Genomic DNA, 20058 nt, shown 5'->3' with positions numbered 1-20058 from the left:
TAACAATCCGTGTAAGGTTAAAAATATGGAAAAGATGTAAGAGTTAAAACTCTTCAAAAACGAGTTACAATAGATCTTTATTGTCATTGCAATCAAACAACGAAAAACAGTTTAGCAGCTCTTGTCAGTGGCATCACATATAGACAGACGGGGAAAATAATGATGTAGACAAACATTTTACTGCCTGTGGAAAGAAACTTTCAGTCTGCTTGTGTTTGTTTCTGGTTAAAACTCATAAGGTAAATGGATATCTAGCTATCAAGAGTTTTTAATCTGTGATCTACCTGTAGAGTCTTTTGAGAAAAAATGCTTTTGATTGATTAGTCATGCCTGCCGTGGCTGGAAGGGGGAGCTCTCGGCCACGGTGCATCACTCTCCATGAAGCTGCCAGAGAGGAAGCATCGTGTCTGAGTGACGTTATTCATACAGTATGACCCTTGTATGGGATACAATATGAGAAAGAGCCATACTTGAAGTTTTAATAACATAAATAAAACATTAATATAATAATTTTGAAAGCTTTATTTTGTGAATGTATTTCGAATTACAACACCAGTTTATACACACTAGTAGAAATGTTTGTTGTATGGTATGTTTGTCAAATGTATCGTATTCGTCAAACTGTAGAAACTGCTCGTGTCATGTCACAGGAAATGTTTTGTAGCCTTTCTTAGGTCACTAAAAAATGAAAAAAAAAATATAGGTTTGAAGATACAATTTAAATTGTAAGAGGTGGGGAAGAGAGGGGATGACATGTAACAAAGGGCCAGATGGTAGAGGCTCTAAATACCAGATGAGCTACTAAGACCTAGTTTGATATTTAAAGATGAGGCTTTGTTTTTCCAACAAAATGTCCATGAAGTACATGCAAAATGGCTCTTGTTTACTTTGCTAATCAAATCACTTAGAGAAGTCGTGGCTGTCTGATACAGATCAGTGAACTTGTTTACTTGAGGAGTGGGATCACCATGACAATTGACTTTGGCAGGCCCTTCAGTCAATGCAATTAAACAAAGGGGGTACCATCAGAGAGCAAAACCAAACTATTGTATCAAATATGCACCGCTGTTGCTACAAGCATACTAAGAAAAAGAGAGAAATCCTTTGAAAATCACGCAGACTTTTCACTTTAAAAGATATCGGTGTGGTTCAGTGACTGTCTTTAGAGTATACTTTACAAAAGCATACAAACATAAGAGCCCCCTCAAACGTCTACCCATCCTTCATGCTTGTTCTGGAATGATTTAACCATCATATGGCAGCGTATGTGTGTGCATCAACAACAAAGGTAATTAGATTCTTTATTTATTCTTTATTCTTTAAATTTGAGTTTATACTGAGAATATGTACAGATGTGTAGCATAAAATTGGGAGTGGTGCTTGGAATGCATAACAAATAAGTGTATCCAAATCCTTTCAAACATTTCAAAGTCACGTTAATCTAGAAACTCTGAACCTCTGGTAGTGTCTAAGTGGATGCATGACTGTGTCATCCCACAGCTATACCAGCACACATCTGAAACATTAGTTTCACTAGAGACCCACTTTTTAATATTGGCAATGGTTGAAGGGAATAACTCGCCTCTTAATGGTTTGACAGAACCTAGCTCATGATGAACAGACATTAAAGTTTGACATAGTAGTTTATACTGTCCTATAATGAACAGTATTTTAGGTCCTAAAATATGGTGGCCCTAATAAGGTGAGGTCAGACTCACAGCTAGAGCTTTGCTATCTTGAGTTTGCAGAAATCGACCGCTCAAAAGACCATCTAAGACCTGGTGTCAAGTCTAAGTCCATGTTGAAGTAGCCAATATGTTCCTGCTGTTTACAGGGCAAATTTGTAAAATGTACATACATAGTGTGGTACATAATAAACATCCACTCATTGCACACACAGGGAAAGCATGGCGGCACTCCTCAGAGCATTTGCTTATAAATGGCCTGTGTCCATTAATGGCTTCGTTGGCACTGGCTGAGCTCACAACCTGAATTTGAGAGCGCTTCTTATCTGTGCTTACTGTTGGTAGGTAACCAAAAGTTGGCTTTTGGCACTTATGATTCCCTTGAGTAGTGAAAGTAAAGTCAGTTTTAAATAGTTCCTGCCTTAACTAATATTTATATTTTGCCTAATATTTGTTTTAGTTTAAATCAATTTCACAAATAGAATGTTAAAACAATGTATAGGCATCGTTTCCTGGCATCAGCCTTGGCCTTAGATGTTACCCCTCAAAAAGATGAGTCAGATTAGTTTTAGTTTCTCCTCCCTCATTTTTGTTGACAAAGTTGATATCAAAAGTCCCACCCCTTGTTGATTTTTGTTGGTCAGTGAGGGAGAAGTGACATTGACCAGCTTAGTGGTGTATCTATAGTTCAACCATACTCTCAGCCATACTCGACTGAGTGTAGCGACAAAGATCAGCTGACACAGACGATGTCTGCGCTTATAGGAGGCTCAGTCCTGATAACACTGAATTGCATTGTTTTAGGATAGAAAATGGGCGCAGCCAGCACAAAAAAACTTAAAACAAAAACGTTTTTGACAATCTATTTTACTTTATTTCGTTAGTTTTGGTGAACACTTATTACCTTGGTGACTTCTTAATGTACCGTTACAGGTTACAAATAACGGCTTTAGTCTCAAAATTAGCGCCCAATAATTAGTTGACTGCCTCATCTAGTCATGTTGTTGTTTTTGGAGCCAGAAGTGACGATGTTTCTTCATCGACACTGAATGTTAACCATCCAATTTGAAATTAAATGTCGTAACAGATCGAAAGATCACCTATGCAAGTATTTATTACAGAATTTCCTTCTTAGAAATAAACCATTTTATTAGACGGTTTAAAAACGGACAAAACATGAACAAATGCTGTCCTACAGCTTTTACAAGTCAGTGTTGCTTGCAAACTAACACATGCAAATACCCAACATGTGTTTGTTTTCCAAGCTAAATTGAAGGGATCATATGAAAAGCAGATATAAACATTTGATGATTACTCTGTTTGCGCTTCAGGTGAAATAGAAGACAAGGAGCCTATTCCAATGTTACATGTACTAAATGACTTCCCAGTCCGGCCTGATCCTGCCCTGCCTGAATTGGCTGTAGGACTTTGGCTGATTCATTTAAATAAGCAATGACAAAAGCAGATACGCTGTTTTCAGAGGGTTTGTTTTGTTACACCTTAAGGTCAAGTTTGTTTCCCTTTTGGTCTCAGAAACGACTTTAACCCCTGAGACTTAAAAGTTATTTGTTATCTGTCATGGTGAAATTCAACAGCTACACATTTTTAAATCTTGCTTAGTTTCTCATGAAGTATTTAATGTTCTAGTTGTGTTTCACATGTTCTTAGATGACTGTACTTTGATGATTAGGAATGCAGTTATCAATCCAGAGATTGAGGATGGCATATTTGATACCACCTCTGTCAGTACTAGTCTGGCCTCAACTGTTGAGGACATTTTGACGTATACTCACAGTCAGGATAGTCTGTCCTTGACCTGTAGCTGCAGGAAAGACTATTTGGTGGACCCTCTTATGCTCTTAATTCATGAGGAACAAGACTGTAAAGCCAGACGCAAAGCACAGGTTCAGCAACAAAACCAAAATGTATTTGAAATATATTACTCAGTAAGTCATTTAATATAATCTTTTAATCTTATGTTGTAGAGGTCAAATTGAAATGTGTTCAATATCACTGCATGGAGACAGAGTTTAATTAACTTCCAGCTGCACTGGAAAACTCTGAAGGTTCATCCTTAGCCATACGAGACATGTTCATCTTTATTTATAAACTGATGACGTGATTATCCAATGAAATGATTATGAATATATCCATATTTGCACTTCTGGACTTTAGGTGGGATATTGCCGTCATAAAAAATAAGGTTAGGAGATTAGATTAACTGTAATGATGATGCCTATTTTCTCTTTAAAGATGTTTTGTTAGCGTGATAGGCCTTGGTTAAATATTTTGGTGCTGATTGTTTACCTCATTCAGAAGGTCAGGAGTTTGTTCCCCTGCTCCTGCGGCTACATGTGACTGTTTCTTGTATCTTGGGACAGCAACAAGTTGCTCCTGCTGCTACATGCTATAGGACATGTGAATGTGTATGAATGGATAAGTAAATACTGATGGTCACTAGTGAATGGCTGTGAATGGACAGGTGTGACCTGTGATGTAAAAATTGCCTTGAGTAGACAGAAGATTAGAAAAGTGCTTTACAAGCTGAAGTCCATTTATTTAGTCCCATATTCAAAATCTTAAAAGTCCGTTAAGAAGGGAAGAATTGGACTCTTTCTATAATTAAGAATCATGTATCATACTAATACTAAAATAATTCTAATTCAAAAACTTTGGTTAAAAGTTTTTTTTTTTCTTCAGCTCTCAAGCTCTCTCTATGACTCCCTCTCTTCTATTCCCGAAGGAGAATGCCTGATTTGGTAGACAAATATGCATGGAAAGCTTGAAACCTCTGTGCATATGTTGACAGTCCAGCTGGCAGGGAGCTATGCAATCCATGCAAATGATCTTTGACACACACACACACGCACACACACACCCTCCTCAATACTTCCACCCTGTCTAGCTTTGATCTAAAAGATGTGCTTAATATGTACCTGACAGGTGGTGTAGTCGGACTTCTGTATGCTGATTGCAGTGAGGCTATAGGTTAGTCATTTATCTTCTGATTGATGGTCAAAGCGCAGGCAAGGTAAGATGTGTAAATATTCTTAGCTTTATACCAGTATCAGTATCAGTATCATTGTTAAAATGTATTTGATCTGCAGCATATGTTAAGAACATTTGTTAGACTTTCGTTAAATGTTACAACCTCTCCCTTCCTTTAACTCCCTCAATCAATGTAGGACTGAATGGAGATTTCTCTACTTACATGATTCAGTGACTGGCTGCAAAGAATAAGAGTAAGAGAGCACACTATGTATTATGATTTTAATGGTGTGGTGGGTTTTTTTATACACTAATTTGTTCCGTCAGTGTGAAAAGAATTTTCTCTTTCGCTCAAAATGTTCACCTGAAGAAGATCTCTGGTCGAAACGTTGTGATGAATTAAAACTTTTTGTGGCATTTGAGCAAGTGTGCGGGTCTATATCTTCTGCATCAGTCTGCTTATTTTTAACTGCCCTGCACCTACGTGATGTGCGTATAACTACCTCCTTTTTTTCTTTTTGATAAACTCCAAACTTTACGGAGGCATATTTTCTGAATATTCAAATGACGTCGACAAGATAATGCTGAGTGCTGAGTGCACAGTTTAAGAAACTGTCTGAAGGGCAGAAATACATGAACTCTTTAAGTGAATTTATTGAGCTTTTCAATTTTAAAAACATTTTCATATTTGCACGACTGTTAAAGAACAATCGCATAATTGGGCTGCTGTATATTAATGGTAGAGTTGGTCTGTCAACAGGAAGGATGGGGGTTCGATCCCCAGCTCCTGTAGTCAAACGTCAAAGTGTCCTTTGGCACTCCAGTGTGTGAATGTGACCTAAAGCTTTGAGAAGTCAGAGGACTACTATAAAGATACAGAACACACATGCCTTTGGTTGTTGAAGATGCTGGTTGGTCCAGAGCTTTATAACCTCAGTGTAAAAATGACAAAAAAAAGGCAGCCATGCTCTAACTGAACACAGAAATGAGGTGGGTTCATCACATGGAAATTCCTTTGACCACGATATGTTGGCAGTAATATGGCAGGAATGAACAGGGCACTGTTACTAAAAGCAGTAAAATCACAATAAACCACATTCAAAGTGATGCAAACAAGTTAGGGAGTAAAACAAACACGTCATCATACCTTAATATATAACACAGAGCTGCTAATAAATTCATAAAGATCAATCTAGTTGAATTGTTCACGCTAGATTTCAATCAGGGGTGTAATTAATTAAGTTTCTTTCCTTATTGATGATAAATAAAATCACTCCAGGGAAGGCATTATGACAAAAAACATAATTTGAATTGTGTGGAAATGTTTCTAGAATCATGTTGTCGTTGTCTTCTTTGTTTTAAATACCTGCCATGTCACTCCCTTGGAATCAATCATTTATCAAGCTTGAATTAGGCGCATTTACATTTGCTTTGCAGAAGTCAGTGCTGGCTAAATGCAACAGTGTCTCAGTGTGTAAGTTGTGTTTCGGTTCTTTTACGACCCGCGCTTGTGACTTTAAAAAGAAGGGCTGGGTATGATGTGATCAGAATAAGAATCTCCCCAATCTCCCCATGGGGATTAATCAAACATTTGCGATTACCATTATGATTTGTAGTATAAGCCTTTTTTCTTATAATGTAATCATGTAATTTTATTTATCGTTGTTTCCCAACAGAGTAACAATGTATGCCAAGTTATTCATGTGTGTGATTGGAGCTGCGTTTATCGTCCACCAGGTAAAGATGCTTCTCGGTTAAGGGATCTTTAATATTTTATAAGGACGTCTGTCTGTCTCTCTGTCTGTCTCTCTGTCTGTCTGTCTGTCTGTCTGTCTGTCTGTCTGTCCGTCTCTCTCTCTGTCTCTGTATGTGTGTGTGTCTGTCTGTCTGTCTGTCTGTCTGTCTGTCTGTGCGTGTGTGTGTGTGTGTGTGTGTGTGTGTGTGTGTGTGTGTGTGTGTGTGTGTGTGTGTGTCTGTCTGTCTGTGTGTCTATCTGTATGTCTGTCTGTGTGTGTGTGTGTGTGTCTGTGTGTCTGTCTGTCTGTCTGTCTGTCTGTGTGTGTGTGTGTGTGTGTGTGTGTGTGTGTGTGTGTGTGTGTGTGTCTGTCTGTCTGTGTGTGTGTGTGTGTCTGTGTGTCTGTGTGTCTGTCTGTCTGTCTGTCTGTCTGTCTGTCTCTCTGTGTGTGTGTGTGTGTGTGTGTGTGTGTGTGTGTGTGTGTGTGTGTGTGTGTGTGTGTGTGTGTGTCTGTGTCTGTGTCTGTGTCTGTGTCTGTGTCTGTGTCTGTGTGTCTGTGTGTCTGTGTGTCTGTGTCTGTGTCTGTGTCTGTGTGTCTGTGTGTCTGTGTGTCTGTCTGTGACAGAGGGACTAATTCTGTCATTTGCCTGTTTTTTTGTTATTACAGGTGCTTGCAGCAGGTGAGTTCCCTGGATACATGTCATGAGGGGGCAGATTGGGAAAGGACTGTAGGATACAACAGTCACAAATGTCGTATTCACTCCATAGAAACCAGAGCTGTGGACTTGGATTAAGTCACACTTAAGTTTCACACAAATGTGACTTCGACATGCCCTTCAAGTCTCGGGACTCGACTCAGACTCATGTACTTAAATATTTTTAATCAATGAAACTTGCTTGGAAGTACTGCATTGGCTTCACTTTGCCTATAAATATATATATATTGTTACTATTAATTAAAACCATAGGAGCCTTGAATAGGACTTGCTGCCACCCTCAAAGACTTGAGACTCAATTTGGACTTGTGATTAAAAGACTTGTGACATGATTTGGACTTATGATTTGGACTTCCCAGTGCTCATCTCAGAAAGTCACTCTCAGAAATACAAATATGTCGTATCTCGTTGTAGAAGAAGTCTACATTGCTGAATTGATGGTGGAGAGCAATGTCACAGTGGAAGCCCAGACCGTGCTGTCCGCCTTGGATCAGATAACTGAACTCCAAGTGACTGATGGGAACGGAAATCGCGCAGTGACCATGCAACACAATGAGCTGGTAGCAGGTATTGTGCTTTACCCTTTCTAATGTGGCTATCATTTCATATATATTTTTTAAGGCATAGAGGGGATATGGATCCTGATGGTGGGCCCAAAAAAAAAAAAAAGCTCAGCGTGTAAACCGAAGATATTACCACATGTAATACAAAGTGTTTGTAGTTGATCAGCATGTCTCCCCAGCCCATATACTGTAAAGTTCATGTTGAAAATACATGTTTTTCTGTTATTTACCTGATTTCACTAGAGCTTCACGTTTTGCTGCCATCTGTTAGTACATACTGTTCCGTCACATTTTCTCAAGAATATTAACTGATATCTTTTGTTGACTTACATGGCTGTGATGTGACTGAAACCTTTGAAAAGCCTGCCATACCCTTTGGGCTGGTAGATATTGAGCCTTATTCAAGCCATATTCACGCCCCTGTGACGTCTCGCCTTTAATAGGAATGTCATGACCTTTGTTACGCCATCAGAGGTAGTAAAGCCCAAGGCTTACATGGGCTAGACCGAATCAGCAGAGCTAGCAGGGAAAAGCAGCGCTGTGTGTGTGTGTGTGTGTGTGTGTGTGTGTGTGTGTGTGTGTGTGTGTGTGTGTGTGTGTGTGTGTGTGTGTGTGTGTGTGTGTGTGTGTGTGTGTGTGTGTGTGTGTGTGTGTGTGTGTGTGTGTGTGTGTGTGTTATTCCTCTTTGCTGAATCATTATGAATGTACAAAGACAGGCTAATGATGATGTTGCTTCAGTGGAAACGCACTCTGTAAAAATACTCTGAGTCAAATATTAGGCCGTTATCAAAAGGCCTGTAGTTATCACAGTACAATGTGACGCAATGATGGCGGACCTTTTTTACCTACTTGCATCTACTTTTATGAACATCAATATTCAACACCAACCGACTTCAATTTTTTCCGACCTTAGTGTCGGAAAAAAATATTTTTTAATCTTGTGGTTCAAAGATCTTCTTTATAAAAAAATATTCTCTTCACACTTTGATATGTAATACATTTCAGTCATTAAGCATAAAGAATACCGTATTCACTATTTTAGGAGCATTTAAAGTACAGGTGAATTTTACCTAAGTTTCTTCAGAGATGCAGGAGCGTACACCGATTAGCTTTGTATTAATGGGAGTCTGCAGCAGTAGCAACAGGACGTACAAAAGATCAGGTCTGTTATAATGATAATTTAGTTTTTATCTATCTTATAATGTCATTCTTTTAGATTCCATTAGTCTTTTGCAGAAGTGTTCTGTTGCCTTGGCAGGGGCTCACTGGTCCAGAGGATCATGAAATGGTTTAGGGCAGGTGGATTTATGTTGAAGAAACCAGTAAAAAAGCATATTATAGCCTCATAGAGTGTAATTTCAATCTCTGAGGAAGGCTGATACCAACATTTAACATACATAGATGATTAAAACAAAAACCTTGAAGTTTGTGCATCTACTAACAGTCAAACTTGTATTGAAATTGATCTTCACCGACAGTGAAAAATTTATATTGTCTGACTAACACAAACCAGTGATTTTATTTAAAGTAAGAGTCAAAATGGAAAAATACTAGAAACTGTGGAATACGCTGGCGCTGGTGGCCTAGTGTTTAGGTTGAGCCACATGTACCGAGGCTATAGTCCTCAAGCGGACGGCCTGGGTTCAAGTCTGGCCTGGGTTCAAGTCTGGCCTGGGTTCAAGTCTGGCCTGGGTTCAAGTCCGGCCTGTGGCTTCTTTCCCGCATGTCACTCCCCACTCTCTCTCTCGCTGGTTTCCAACTCTATCCACAGACATTCTATGTGGAATACCCTTAGCATCCCACAAAACGAATATGAGACGCCCAGTGTTAAAGAAGTCTTTGAACATTTATTTTTGAATAAAATTGTCATAAAATGGCTAAAACCATCTGTAATGACTTGAGAAAGTCCTTTTATGTAAAAAAAAATGGTCATATATTCTTTGTGTAGAACAACAATCTGTGTGGTAAAATAAGATGTCAAAAAACTCACTTTACAACATAACTTGATCTACTCAATGGCAGACAATATTTTGAAGCCTATCATGGTGCTTTGTAGTGAATACAGTGGATGTTAGATGTTATAGTGAATGATATAGTGAATGTTGTAGTGGATGGCTGGTGGATGTTTTCACAGAATGAAGCATATCTCTCATGTATCTTCAATGCAACCAAGCTCTTGTTCAAACCAATGTCCTTTGGAGAAGATGGGAGTAGTCTTGGTGGTTGAGCTTGGACTTTTGAAGAGTGTTTTGTTACTGCAGTTTGTTCATGTTTGGCATATGATGTCATTGTTTTCAGAACTGTTCCCAATAAATCAGTTTAGTAATTTTATGAATGAAACACCGAATGTCTAATGTCTGGGCTCGGTTAGTGTGGTCTACAACACTATGTGACATCTCAAATGCTGAGCATGTAATAGTGTTGTGAATGGGTTAACATCAGAGTTGGTTGAAAGCCTGTGAAATGTCAAAAGTATGTCAAATACTTACACTTGTCTAATATTCAGGGGCGTGTCTAGAAGGGTGGCCAGGGGTAGCATTGGCCATCCTTGAAATGTTACTGGCCCCCCCAGGTGCCAGCCCAAAAATCCTAAAATATGATTGGCTATTTGCCTTGTCAGAGACAGGATGTTTGTTACCACAACAATTCTGGCATTTTTTTGCATGTTAATGTAGCATATTATTTTACATTATTTAAATTGTAAATAAATACCCTGCATATTAATTGTATAAGACAGATGCATAACACTGTATTGTAATGAACTATCAAGCTATTTTGTCTGTACTGAAACATTGCCAATAAGTGTATTTACAAGTTAGACAATGTGCAGATGTTCAAAATACATTTTTGATTAGTTTAAATTATGATGTTTTGAATCCTTAAAGTAGGCCAAGAAGGTATATGTTGCCACTCTTGGGTTACATAACAGTAGAGGAGATTGGTGGTGTTAGAAAGCGTAAATAAATAAATTTTTTGTGTATGAGTGTATGGACGTAATACTTAAGGCCACTCCTGTATAAGTCATTGCCTCAGAAAAGTCTGGACGTGCACCTGCAAATATTATATTGGACATCCCTCAAACCAGGACTGTCTGTTTTCTGCTGTGCTCTTCACGGGGGTTTGCAGCAGAGTGGGGCTTAGTCAAATTGTCTAAGTCTATCAAATTTGCCTATCAAATGCGATCAAACCTCAACAACACAGTACTGGTGAAGGAGTCGGAGTTCTTGAGTTTCCTTGTGTTCTCTCTGGAACTAAATAATGAGTTAAGAAGTTGTTATACCTAAGCAATAGATCCATTAATGTTTATTTATAAAGCACTGAATCATAATGAAAGGTATCTTAGTACACTTTAAGAAAATAGCAGGTACACACTATTCTCTGTTTTATACCTGAATGTATCTTTGATTTCTTCAACATTGAGTCATCGTCTAATTATATGGCAATAGTCCAGTTTTTGATGATGTGCTTCTCTTTCATCCAGAGTGCCTGATTTATGGGGATGACATACAATGCAACTGTTCTAAAAACTACATTTGGAGCAATGAGGTTTGCTACACGTACAACTGCTGCAGTGAAGCTACTTGCAATCAAAATGTGTCCTACATCACACCACTCTGTGTCGCCAAAGTCGAAGGTAACTGTATTACTTCATTTTTCACATGAGCAAATGTGCTGTCTGATAACTGAACTAAAACAATTCATAATGTTTACAATCAACACAGTTCACATTAATGGATCTGTTACGCTAAAGGACACCACCTGGGACCCCTCTAAAACTACAATGGTAAATCTTACAATGTCACAAAATCCCAATAAATCCTCTCTCTCTCTCTCTCTCTCTCTCTTGTCTCTCTCTCTCACTCTCTCTCGCTCTTGTCTCTCTCTTGTCTCTCTCTCTCTCTCTCGTCTCTCTCTCTCTCACTCTCTCTCTTGTCTCTCTCTTGTCTCTCGCTCTCTCTCTCTTGTCTCTCTCTCTCTCTTGTCTCTCTCTCTCTCGTCTCTCTCTCTCTCACTCTCTCTCTCGTCTCTCTCTTGTCTCTCGCTCTCTCTCTCTCTTGTCTCTCTCTCTCACTCTCTCTCTCTCTCTCGTCTCTCTCTCACTCTCTCTCTCTTGTCTCTCTCTCTCACTCTCTCTCTCTCTCGTCTCTCGCTCTCTCTCTCTTGTCTCTCTCTCTCTCACTCTCTCTCTCTCTCTCGTCTCTCTCTCTCTCACTCTCTCTCTCTTGTCTCTCGCTCTCTCTCTCTTGTCTCTCTGTCTCTCTCTCTCTCTCTCTTGTCTCTCTCTCTCTCTCTCTCTCTCTCTCTCTTGTATCTCTCTCTCTCTCACTCTCTCTCTCACTCTCTCTCTCTCTCTCTTTCTCGCAATTCAGTTCAATTCAAATGAGCTTTATTCACATGACTGATCAGCCATCCATGTTGCCAAAGCATCAATTAACACATAGTCAAATATATTGTATATATACAATATACAAATATCCTAAAAAACATTAACAATAAGGATCATTTTCAATGTTTTAAATAATGGGAAACATTTAGTGTAGTTCGTCTTCATTTGTGACAACCATGAATATTTTTTGCAGCTTGAACTGTACACAGACTTAGATAGGGCAGCGTCTGAGGATCGGAGAGATGGCTAAACTCAGGGTATATAACATTAATGTGAAAACCTCTCTCAAATCTTTATCTTTGTTACAGTGTAGTAGGAACTGAGATTCTGTCTCGACTTGTCCTTGATGACAGGGTGAACACAGCCTGGACTGTCTGGGTAGCCAGTTCTGCCTGTGACAGCCTGTTTCTATAGCCAGGCTGTGTCCACTCAGTGTGCACATCGGCAACGGTTTCCATAATTTCACATCCTTCCAATAGTTGATATAACCGTTTATTATTTTAAACAATTATATAACTCTTTCTCTCTCTCTCACATAAGCTTGAACACGAGTTTGAAGGACTGAATGGCTTTAAGTTCCTTAATGTGACTGGTCAAAGGTAAGGCACTTTGAATTTAATTTCATATCCTATTCTACATTTCAGGGTTTTTTTTAGTATCAGAAATACTTCAGAACTCTGTGTCGTTTCATCATGTTAACCCTTTAGTGCCCTCTATCCTTTCTTTTTGACAACTATACAATTTTAGAAAGTAGGACGTGTTCGATTCACACACACAATTCATTTTTCTTACAGTTACTATACCATGACAACTCTTGAAAATTCCGATGGGAAAAAAAACCAAAAAGCAATTATGCATCTAAGCGAACATAAAAAAAAAAAAAAACAATAAAAAAGGACTCGATTTTTGAGAGAAAACAACTCATGGAAGTTGAGCTGCTTTTGAGACTAGAATCCAGGTCTCTCAATTCTTGTAAAACTAAATCTTAGAAAAAGATATTAATGTTGTATAACTAAATCCTGCAGAAACAAACAGCCTACATAGTTATGTTAAGGAGTGAAAAGTCCCATCAGATATTAGAGTTATTATCAGCTCATTATGGTATTAAGAATGATGTCTTGGTGCTGAATGTAATAAACAATACATAAAAAATAAAAAAAAAGCTTGCTCTACATGTTTAACAAATTGATTATTCAGGTATCTGCTTAGTAGTGAATATATGATTATTTATTTCATACCAATCAACATCAGACATGTGCCATCATTTGGTATTAAAGAACTGAAATTTGTGAAACCAGCTCTTGAAAAGGAAAGATCCTGCACAAGACTAAGCAATGCTCTGCATCACCATTTTATTAGAACAAATCACAACATTTGGGTCCTGCTAAACCTTTGTCATGTGTGCTGTCTCAAAGGTTCAGAGGGACCGAAATGTTGTGATTTTTTTTCTAATAAATTGGTGACGCTGAGCAAGAGTAGTGTGCAGGATATTTTCTTTTCAGTGTGGCAGTTTTATGTCCGACGCACCTACTTCATGAGATAGTTGGATGTGCGAACACCTCCTTTAAAACATTCAAACAACTCTCACAAACTATGTTCAAACCTTTATTCTGTGAATTAAAAAAAAAAATAAACAAATAAAAAAAAAATACTAATAATAGTAAATACATTTACTCAAACTATGTTGTGTATGTAAACAGTTGACAAATCTTGAGGATCAAAACGTCAGTTCTTATCTCCCTCTTCTTTAATCTAATACAAACTGTTCACCCATCACACTGATCATGATCTTCTACTGATCCTCCTCAAGGTTAAGCAACACCATTGCTGACTTTGAGGCAACTGTAAGTGTCAAATTCCTCACCTCTAAACTGCAAGACATCGTGACTGCGCTGGAAACCAAGCTTGAAGCTGTACTTTTGGTCGACACTTTAGGTCAGTAAAAATATGTTGCTGTGTATTGTCATGCAATTGGATTATGGTAAATGCACTTGAACTTGTAAAGCGCTTTTCTAGTCTTCTGACTTCTCAAATCGATGTTACACCACATGTCACACCTACACATTGACACACTGATGGCGGAGGTTTCTATTTAAAGTGTTCATCAATTTCATTCAATCATTAAATTTTTATTTGTATAGCGTCAACTCATAACAAGTGTTATCTCGAGTGTTTACAAAAAGCAGGTAAAAGACCTTACTCTTTGTTTTTTAATATTACAGGCAGGTAAAAAGAGCATACTCATTGTTATGTTACAAAAGCAGGTAAAATACCTTACTATTATTATTATTGCTATATTACAAAGACCCGGCTTAATCCATCATGAGCACGTTAGCAAAGCAGCAAAAGTTACAGTGGTAAGAAAAAACTGCCTTATTAAAAGGCAGAAATCTTCAGGCCGGATCCCCGGCTCATGACAAAACAGCCTTCACAGGCCTAGACGGGCTTTAAAAAAAAGGGGATAGGGGGAGATGGGATAAGATGCAGTATTAACTAATCCTATTCATACACATTCAAACTTGGGGTTAACTTTGGTTCAGTGTCTTGCCCAAGGGCACATCGGACATGTGGCTGCAGGAGCTAGTGATCGAACCCCCGACTTTCCGGTTGAGAAACGACAGGCAGTTGTGCCTCAGACTGTATTTAAAGACTTTAATTTTGGCTTCAATGTTACAGTGCAATAAATCAACAACACTAGCTATAATCCGTTGAGAGAATGCAGAAAATTCACAATAAGGTGATCTCTATGAACAGATTATATGCGTTTCCTGGGTTCATGCCTATAAACCCCTCTATTTCAGCCCTGATCAGAACAAGGCAAGGCAAGTTTATTCATAAAGCACATTTCAACAACAAGGCAATTCAAAGTGCTTCACACAAGACATCAAAAGCATCATGTTAGAGGAAAGAAAAGAAACATTAAAATAGAACATAAAATGTTTTTTTTTTAAATCACTGGAATTATTAAGTCTGAACATATGTTCAAATAAAAATAATTCAAATGAAATTAATTGAAATAAATAAAGTAAAAATATATAATATAATATAAAAAAAAGAGTTAAAAGTTACAGTGCAGAGTTAAAATTTAAAATCTTGTTAAAATTGTTTAATGAAAGGCAGCTGTGTTTGACCACGCCCCTCTCTGGAAGGGCTTGGGTGGCTTGCTCTGTCTTGACCCATTCCCAATTGTTAACGATGACAGGGCAGACTCAGGCAAAAGAGCACAAAAGTGGAGCAGGCAAAAGATGGAGGGGATGAACTTTTCTCATAACTGGGGGATTTGTAGACAGACTAGGGACACATATTAGTGTTAGAAATACATGGTGAAGTGTAGTTTGCATTATTTGACCTCTAAACGATTCTTGTGTTCTTTTTTAATCACTTTGCTTCATCTACATACAATAAAAAATGCATCAATCAACAAATGTGAATGTAATTGAATTGGTTGACTGTTGCAGCACAGAATAAACCTATTACCCATATTATTTATATTACTTATAATATTTAAGGATATTGCTTAAACTTCGGGGTAAATGTTGTACACTGACTCACTTGCTTAGTTCAGGTACCATATTGTCAAACAGCATTAATAAAAGAGAACATAGTGACTATCCAAACCCAGCCCTTAAGCACTGGCATAGGTGTTAAGAAAGGTCTTGAAATGTTTCCAAGAAAAGCAAAAAGATTTACAATGGTGATAAGATGAAAATGATTATATAAGGCCAGATTGTTCAATGTTGTTGCTGCGATGTGTGTGGAGGGGAGGTTGCTTTTGAAAAGACAGAATTACAAAAACATTGTTGCCATCCCTTTTTTATATAGTTGTAATTTGTCAGAGTATTAACCAATACCTCAAACCATCACCAATGATCAGTCAGTTTGTGATGCTAAAAACCTATACATACTTCTTCTAGCCTTTTCATGATTAAAATTGTTGCAAAATATCAATATTGCCTTCTTCAAACAGGACTGGTCACCATAGAGTCCCCAAATTCGTCTGTGTGCTATAATACCGCACCCACTCTGAAATGCACATTTGAGGAGGAGACAGGTAGTGCTGGCTGGAACATATCCAGGGACAACGAGCGCTTGCAGCTCGACAATGGCATTGTGGTGAAACTGGACACCAACTGTGCCACAGACGAGTACAAGTCTTGTATTGGGATTACACTCCAGGGTGTAACCGGCATCTGGGCAGGCAAGTACAACCTATTCACGATGATTGTTTACACCACCAAAATGAATAAATGACTGGAATAGCTCCTAAAAACACAGGCAGAATTTGAGACAAGAGGCAAGCGTCACCTTGAGGTCGATATGTGCAAGAGCTGTTTGTAGAATTAGCAGCACCCCTGATTTTATCTCAAAGGGATGACAAGTGTTGTTCCTTTTGTCTTAATTGCTAAATTAATTAAGTGAGATCGACCCTCAGAGGGCTGAAGTTACGAGTCACCAATGGTGGTGACCACAGAAGTGTTTAACAGTGTATTGCAAGGAAGCATTTATTGAAATAAAATGCATCCATGGCTGGTTACAGTAATGATCATAAAGCTTGTTCACCTCTAAAATCAGAGAATATGAATACATTAAATACATTGATCTTATAACCAATACTTACTGCAACTCCAACGTATTATTTATATATAAATTAATCAATCTTAATTTGTATAGTGCAGTGGCTGGTAGGGGTCACACACTCTGCAACTACACTCTATAATGTGATGAGGAGTTATTCACTATCTACCCATTAAATAACGGTTAACCAGTAGTTATTTCCTCATTCGCTCCCCAGTAATCTTTCTACCTTATTGTAAAGTGTTATTATAACCTGTGCCTATTTTTACTTTTATCAGGCATAGGCACATTTTATGCCTTGACTTATATATACCTACACTTTCCAGTCATTCTCAGCAGCACTAATCAATTTGAGGGTCTCAGGAAAGAAAGAGGGCTGGAGCAGATCACAGCTTTGTATGGCAATCACATGGCCGACACATATTATAAAATAATTCATCCCCCGTGCAGTTTGTGCTGATCGAGACATGAGCTAATCAGACCCTATTCGTTTGTTTTGTACCAGGCTGTAAACATTTTCATTTCTGCTGTAAAAACAGTCTTTTTTGAATGGGTGTGTATGTGACTTCTGGGGCTTCTGCAGCCAGCCTCAAATGGACTCTGGACTAGGATTATGCACTTCTGCATTGGCTTCTTTTTTCAACACTGGCGGTTACCACTTGATACAAAGACTTGTTTATTCAGCTTAACAGTCAATTATGTGTTCACTACTCCACATCTCATACTTGGGTAGATATTTATATACAGGTCTCAAATCAGAAAATGGTCTTATAGGTACAGTATTGAGTGTAGGACAGTAGCGCACCACAGAGAGGGCATCACTGGCCATTTTCAAAAATGAGGGTAATGCAAATTAGTGTGTACATCTCTTTCAAGTGTGTTCAATTCTCTGACTATTTATAAACTTAGTAACCTGTGAGATAAATGTTTCCTGCAGGCACATATGAGTGTGGATTCACCAGCGGGTCAGTCAGGCACACAGCCAAGAGCAAATTACAGGTGGCACTCCTTCCAGATGAAATCATTCTGAAGGCTGACCCTATAACGGTGGATTGTCCTTCAGAAGACCCTGTAGACATTTCAATCACTGCCACTATCAGAAACAGCATGGAGAACTATATTGTTTCGTGCAGCTCGATGCAAAAACGTCATCCTGACCGTATAAAAGGTAAGAAAGTATCTTTCATATTTCTGTAACACTTTTTGCTTTCGGTTACAGTTTGAAAACTACCTTATTAGAAACATAATTTAAATTAAAATCCTGCCAAATATCTATAAATTCAATCAATAAATCAATGCATCAAAAAAAAAAAAATTCAGCCCCATATCATAAAATGTGTGATATTGGGAATTTTGCATTCTACGCAGTGTGCAGGAGGGGGAATGGAGCAATATGAGGTCTTTAAAGGTCATATATTATCTTAGTTTTCAACTAGTTTAAATAAGTCTATGAAGTTTCTTGTTAAGAATCCACTCTTTTTATCATGACTATAAACCCCTCTGTTACCCTGCTCAGAACAGGCTGTTTGTGTGTCTGTAGCTTTAAATGTAAATGAGCTGTGTCCCCTCTCTGGAAGGGCTTTGGTGGCTTAGGCCACTTTAATTGTTTACAGTGAGAAGGCAGACTCAAAGAGCAGAACAAACACCTAACTGTTGGATTGTCACCCACCTGGGGAAAGGGTTATTGCCCTTTGTGATGTCATGAAGGGAAAATCTCCAAACGGCCTGTTTGAGCACACATTTTCTGATAGCACTCTTTCCTCTTGAGCTGCACTAAGCACAACTTCAGACTGGCTGGGAAGATAGCCTCCGACCCTTCTCATGTCCTATATGAGGAGAATCAGCTCCTGCCCTCTGGGAGGTGTTTCAGGGTGCCTCCATATCACTGCTGAAAAACCTGACCTGTGCTGCACATGGACTGTGAGCACTTTAACTTTTTCATGGACAATCTACGTACATAATATTTATGTCACTCCTGAGCTATGATTTTAATTGTAACTCGTGCTGTTTTCATGTTCGGTCTTTTGAGTGTGATGTGATTTGATTGTGATGCGACGATTTCTGAGCTTGTAATGCAAACGGACAATAAAATGTTATCATATCTTAAAAGTGGAGCAGGCAAAAGACAGAGAAGATGGACTTATCTCATACTTGGGGGGTTTGTTGACAGAATATGGACACATATTAATGTTAGAAAAACATGGTAAAGTTTATTTTGTATCATATGTGACCTTTAATGTGCTGGTCCCTACAGAGATGAAGACCTTTGAGTGCTATTCTAGTATTAATATGTACCCATTATAGATAAGCAAATATAGCAGAGAAACAATCTCCTAGTTCTAATAGTTCAAGTGCTTCAGTGATTTGGAAGTTTTTAGACTTATTAGAGCAGTTAGGTTAATTCAACCTAACCTAGAAGCATGAATGGACTAATTTTTCTGCAATGTTTTGAGACAAGATGTTACTGAAATTAACTGAACTAACACTACAACAAAATTTGCTCTATCTTTACAGGAGATGACCGGTTGTTCTCTTTCACTGCTCGTATCTCTTGCAAAAAAGACGCCGATGAACAATCTGTCACTGTCACTTTTTTAAACTCCAGGAATCAAGCAAAGAAGGCCGAAGTGAAAATCCCAGTAATTTACGGTAACTAATTCATACAGGATTATACATTCTTTCAATTCTAACAAACGTGCCTTATTTTAAACTCAGACTTTAGTTTTAGAAGAAATCATCACTTTGTAAGATTGTCTTTGTTCATTTAATTGCATTGGGTCTTGAATTAATGAATGACTCTCTTTTTCTCTCAGTGGGTTCAGGATCTTGCCCAGACGATTGGCTTGATGGAGATTTCTGGCCAAAGACCCCATATGATGACACAGCCATTAACCGAACATGTCCAGAAGGCACGACTGGCTATAAGTCACGCACTTGTCAAGGCCGTTCCTGGCAGCCTGTGTTTTACTACTGTGTCAACCAAGAGTTAAACAAAATTGTATCGGCTGCAGATGTGAGTTTGCTGTTACACCTCATGACCCTTTAATAATGGTGTACTCAGATTGCTGTGCAAAGGTAACTTATGAAGGTATTATTGGTGCAAAAAAAAAATTTATGCTTCTATGCATGAAATGATTATTATATTATCTTGAGTTGTTAAATATATTACCTTGTTTTGAATTAATGCTTAGAAATTGTCATTTTCAACATCAATGCCGATATGGTCAATACAGACTGTTTGCATATCAATATCCGCTTCATGCAAATACTCCAGAGCGCACAGCCAGCACTTTTCTGCCCGGAAAAAACGCTAGGTGGACACAGGGATAGTCATACCAAACGTTATAAAAAGTACCAGACTATTTGCTTTACAGCATAGAGAGTATGAGTGATGCACGGCTTGAACCTC

General features: G+C 38.3%; 1 protein-coding gene across 1 annotated transcript in view; it reads left to right on the top strand.

Annotated features, from left to right (window-relative positions):
- The first annotated feature begins 4605 nt into the window (after positions 1-4605).
- The window catches only part of adgrf3b (adhesion G protein-coupled receptor F3b), a 23888-nt gene continuing 8435 nt past the window's right edge, over positions 4606-20058 (top strand). Inside the window, exons 1-11 of the mRNA XM_061052753.1 lie at positions 4606-4716; positions 6350-6426; positions 7455-7691; positions 11169-11321; positions 11410-11471; positions 12615-12673; positions 13885-14009; positions 16042-16272; positions 17587-17817; positions 19164-19298; positions 19463-19662. Of these exons, the coding sequence (XP_060908736.1) occupies positions 4697-4716; positions 6350-6426; positions 7455-7691; positions 11169-11321; positions 11410-11471; positions 12615-12673; positions 13885-14009; positions 16042-16272; positions 17587-17817; positions 19164-19298; positions 19463-19662 (1530 nt within the window). The 5' untranslated portion in view covers positions 4606-4696. The remainder of the gene's footprint in view (positions 4717-6349; positions 6427-7454; positions 7692-11168; positions 11322-11409; positions 11472-12614; positions 12674-13884; positions 14010-16041; positions 16273-17586; positions 17818-19163; positions 19299-19462; positions 19663-20058) is intronic.

The sequence above is a fragment of the Labrus mixtus genome, chromosome 12, assembly GCF_963584025.1.
Source record: "Labrus mixtus chromosome 12, fLabMix1.1, whole genome shotgun sequence".
NCBI lineage: Eukaryota > Metazoa > Chordata > Actinopteri > Labriformes > Labridae > Labrus > Labrus mixtus.
Note: the sequence above shows the minus strand (reverse complement) of the source record. Positions and strands in the feature narration are given on the sequence as shown.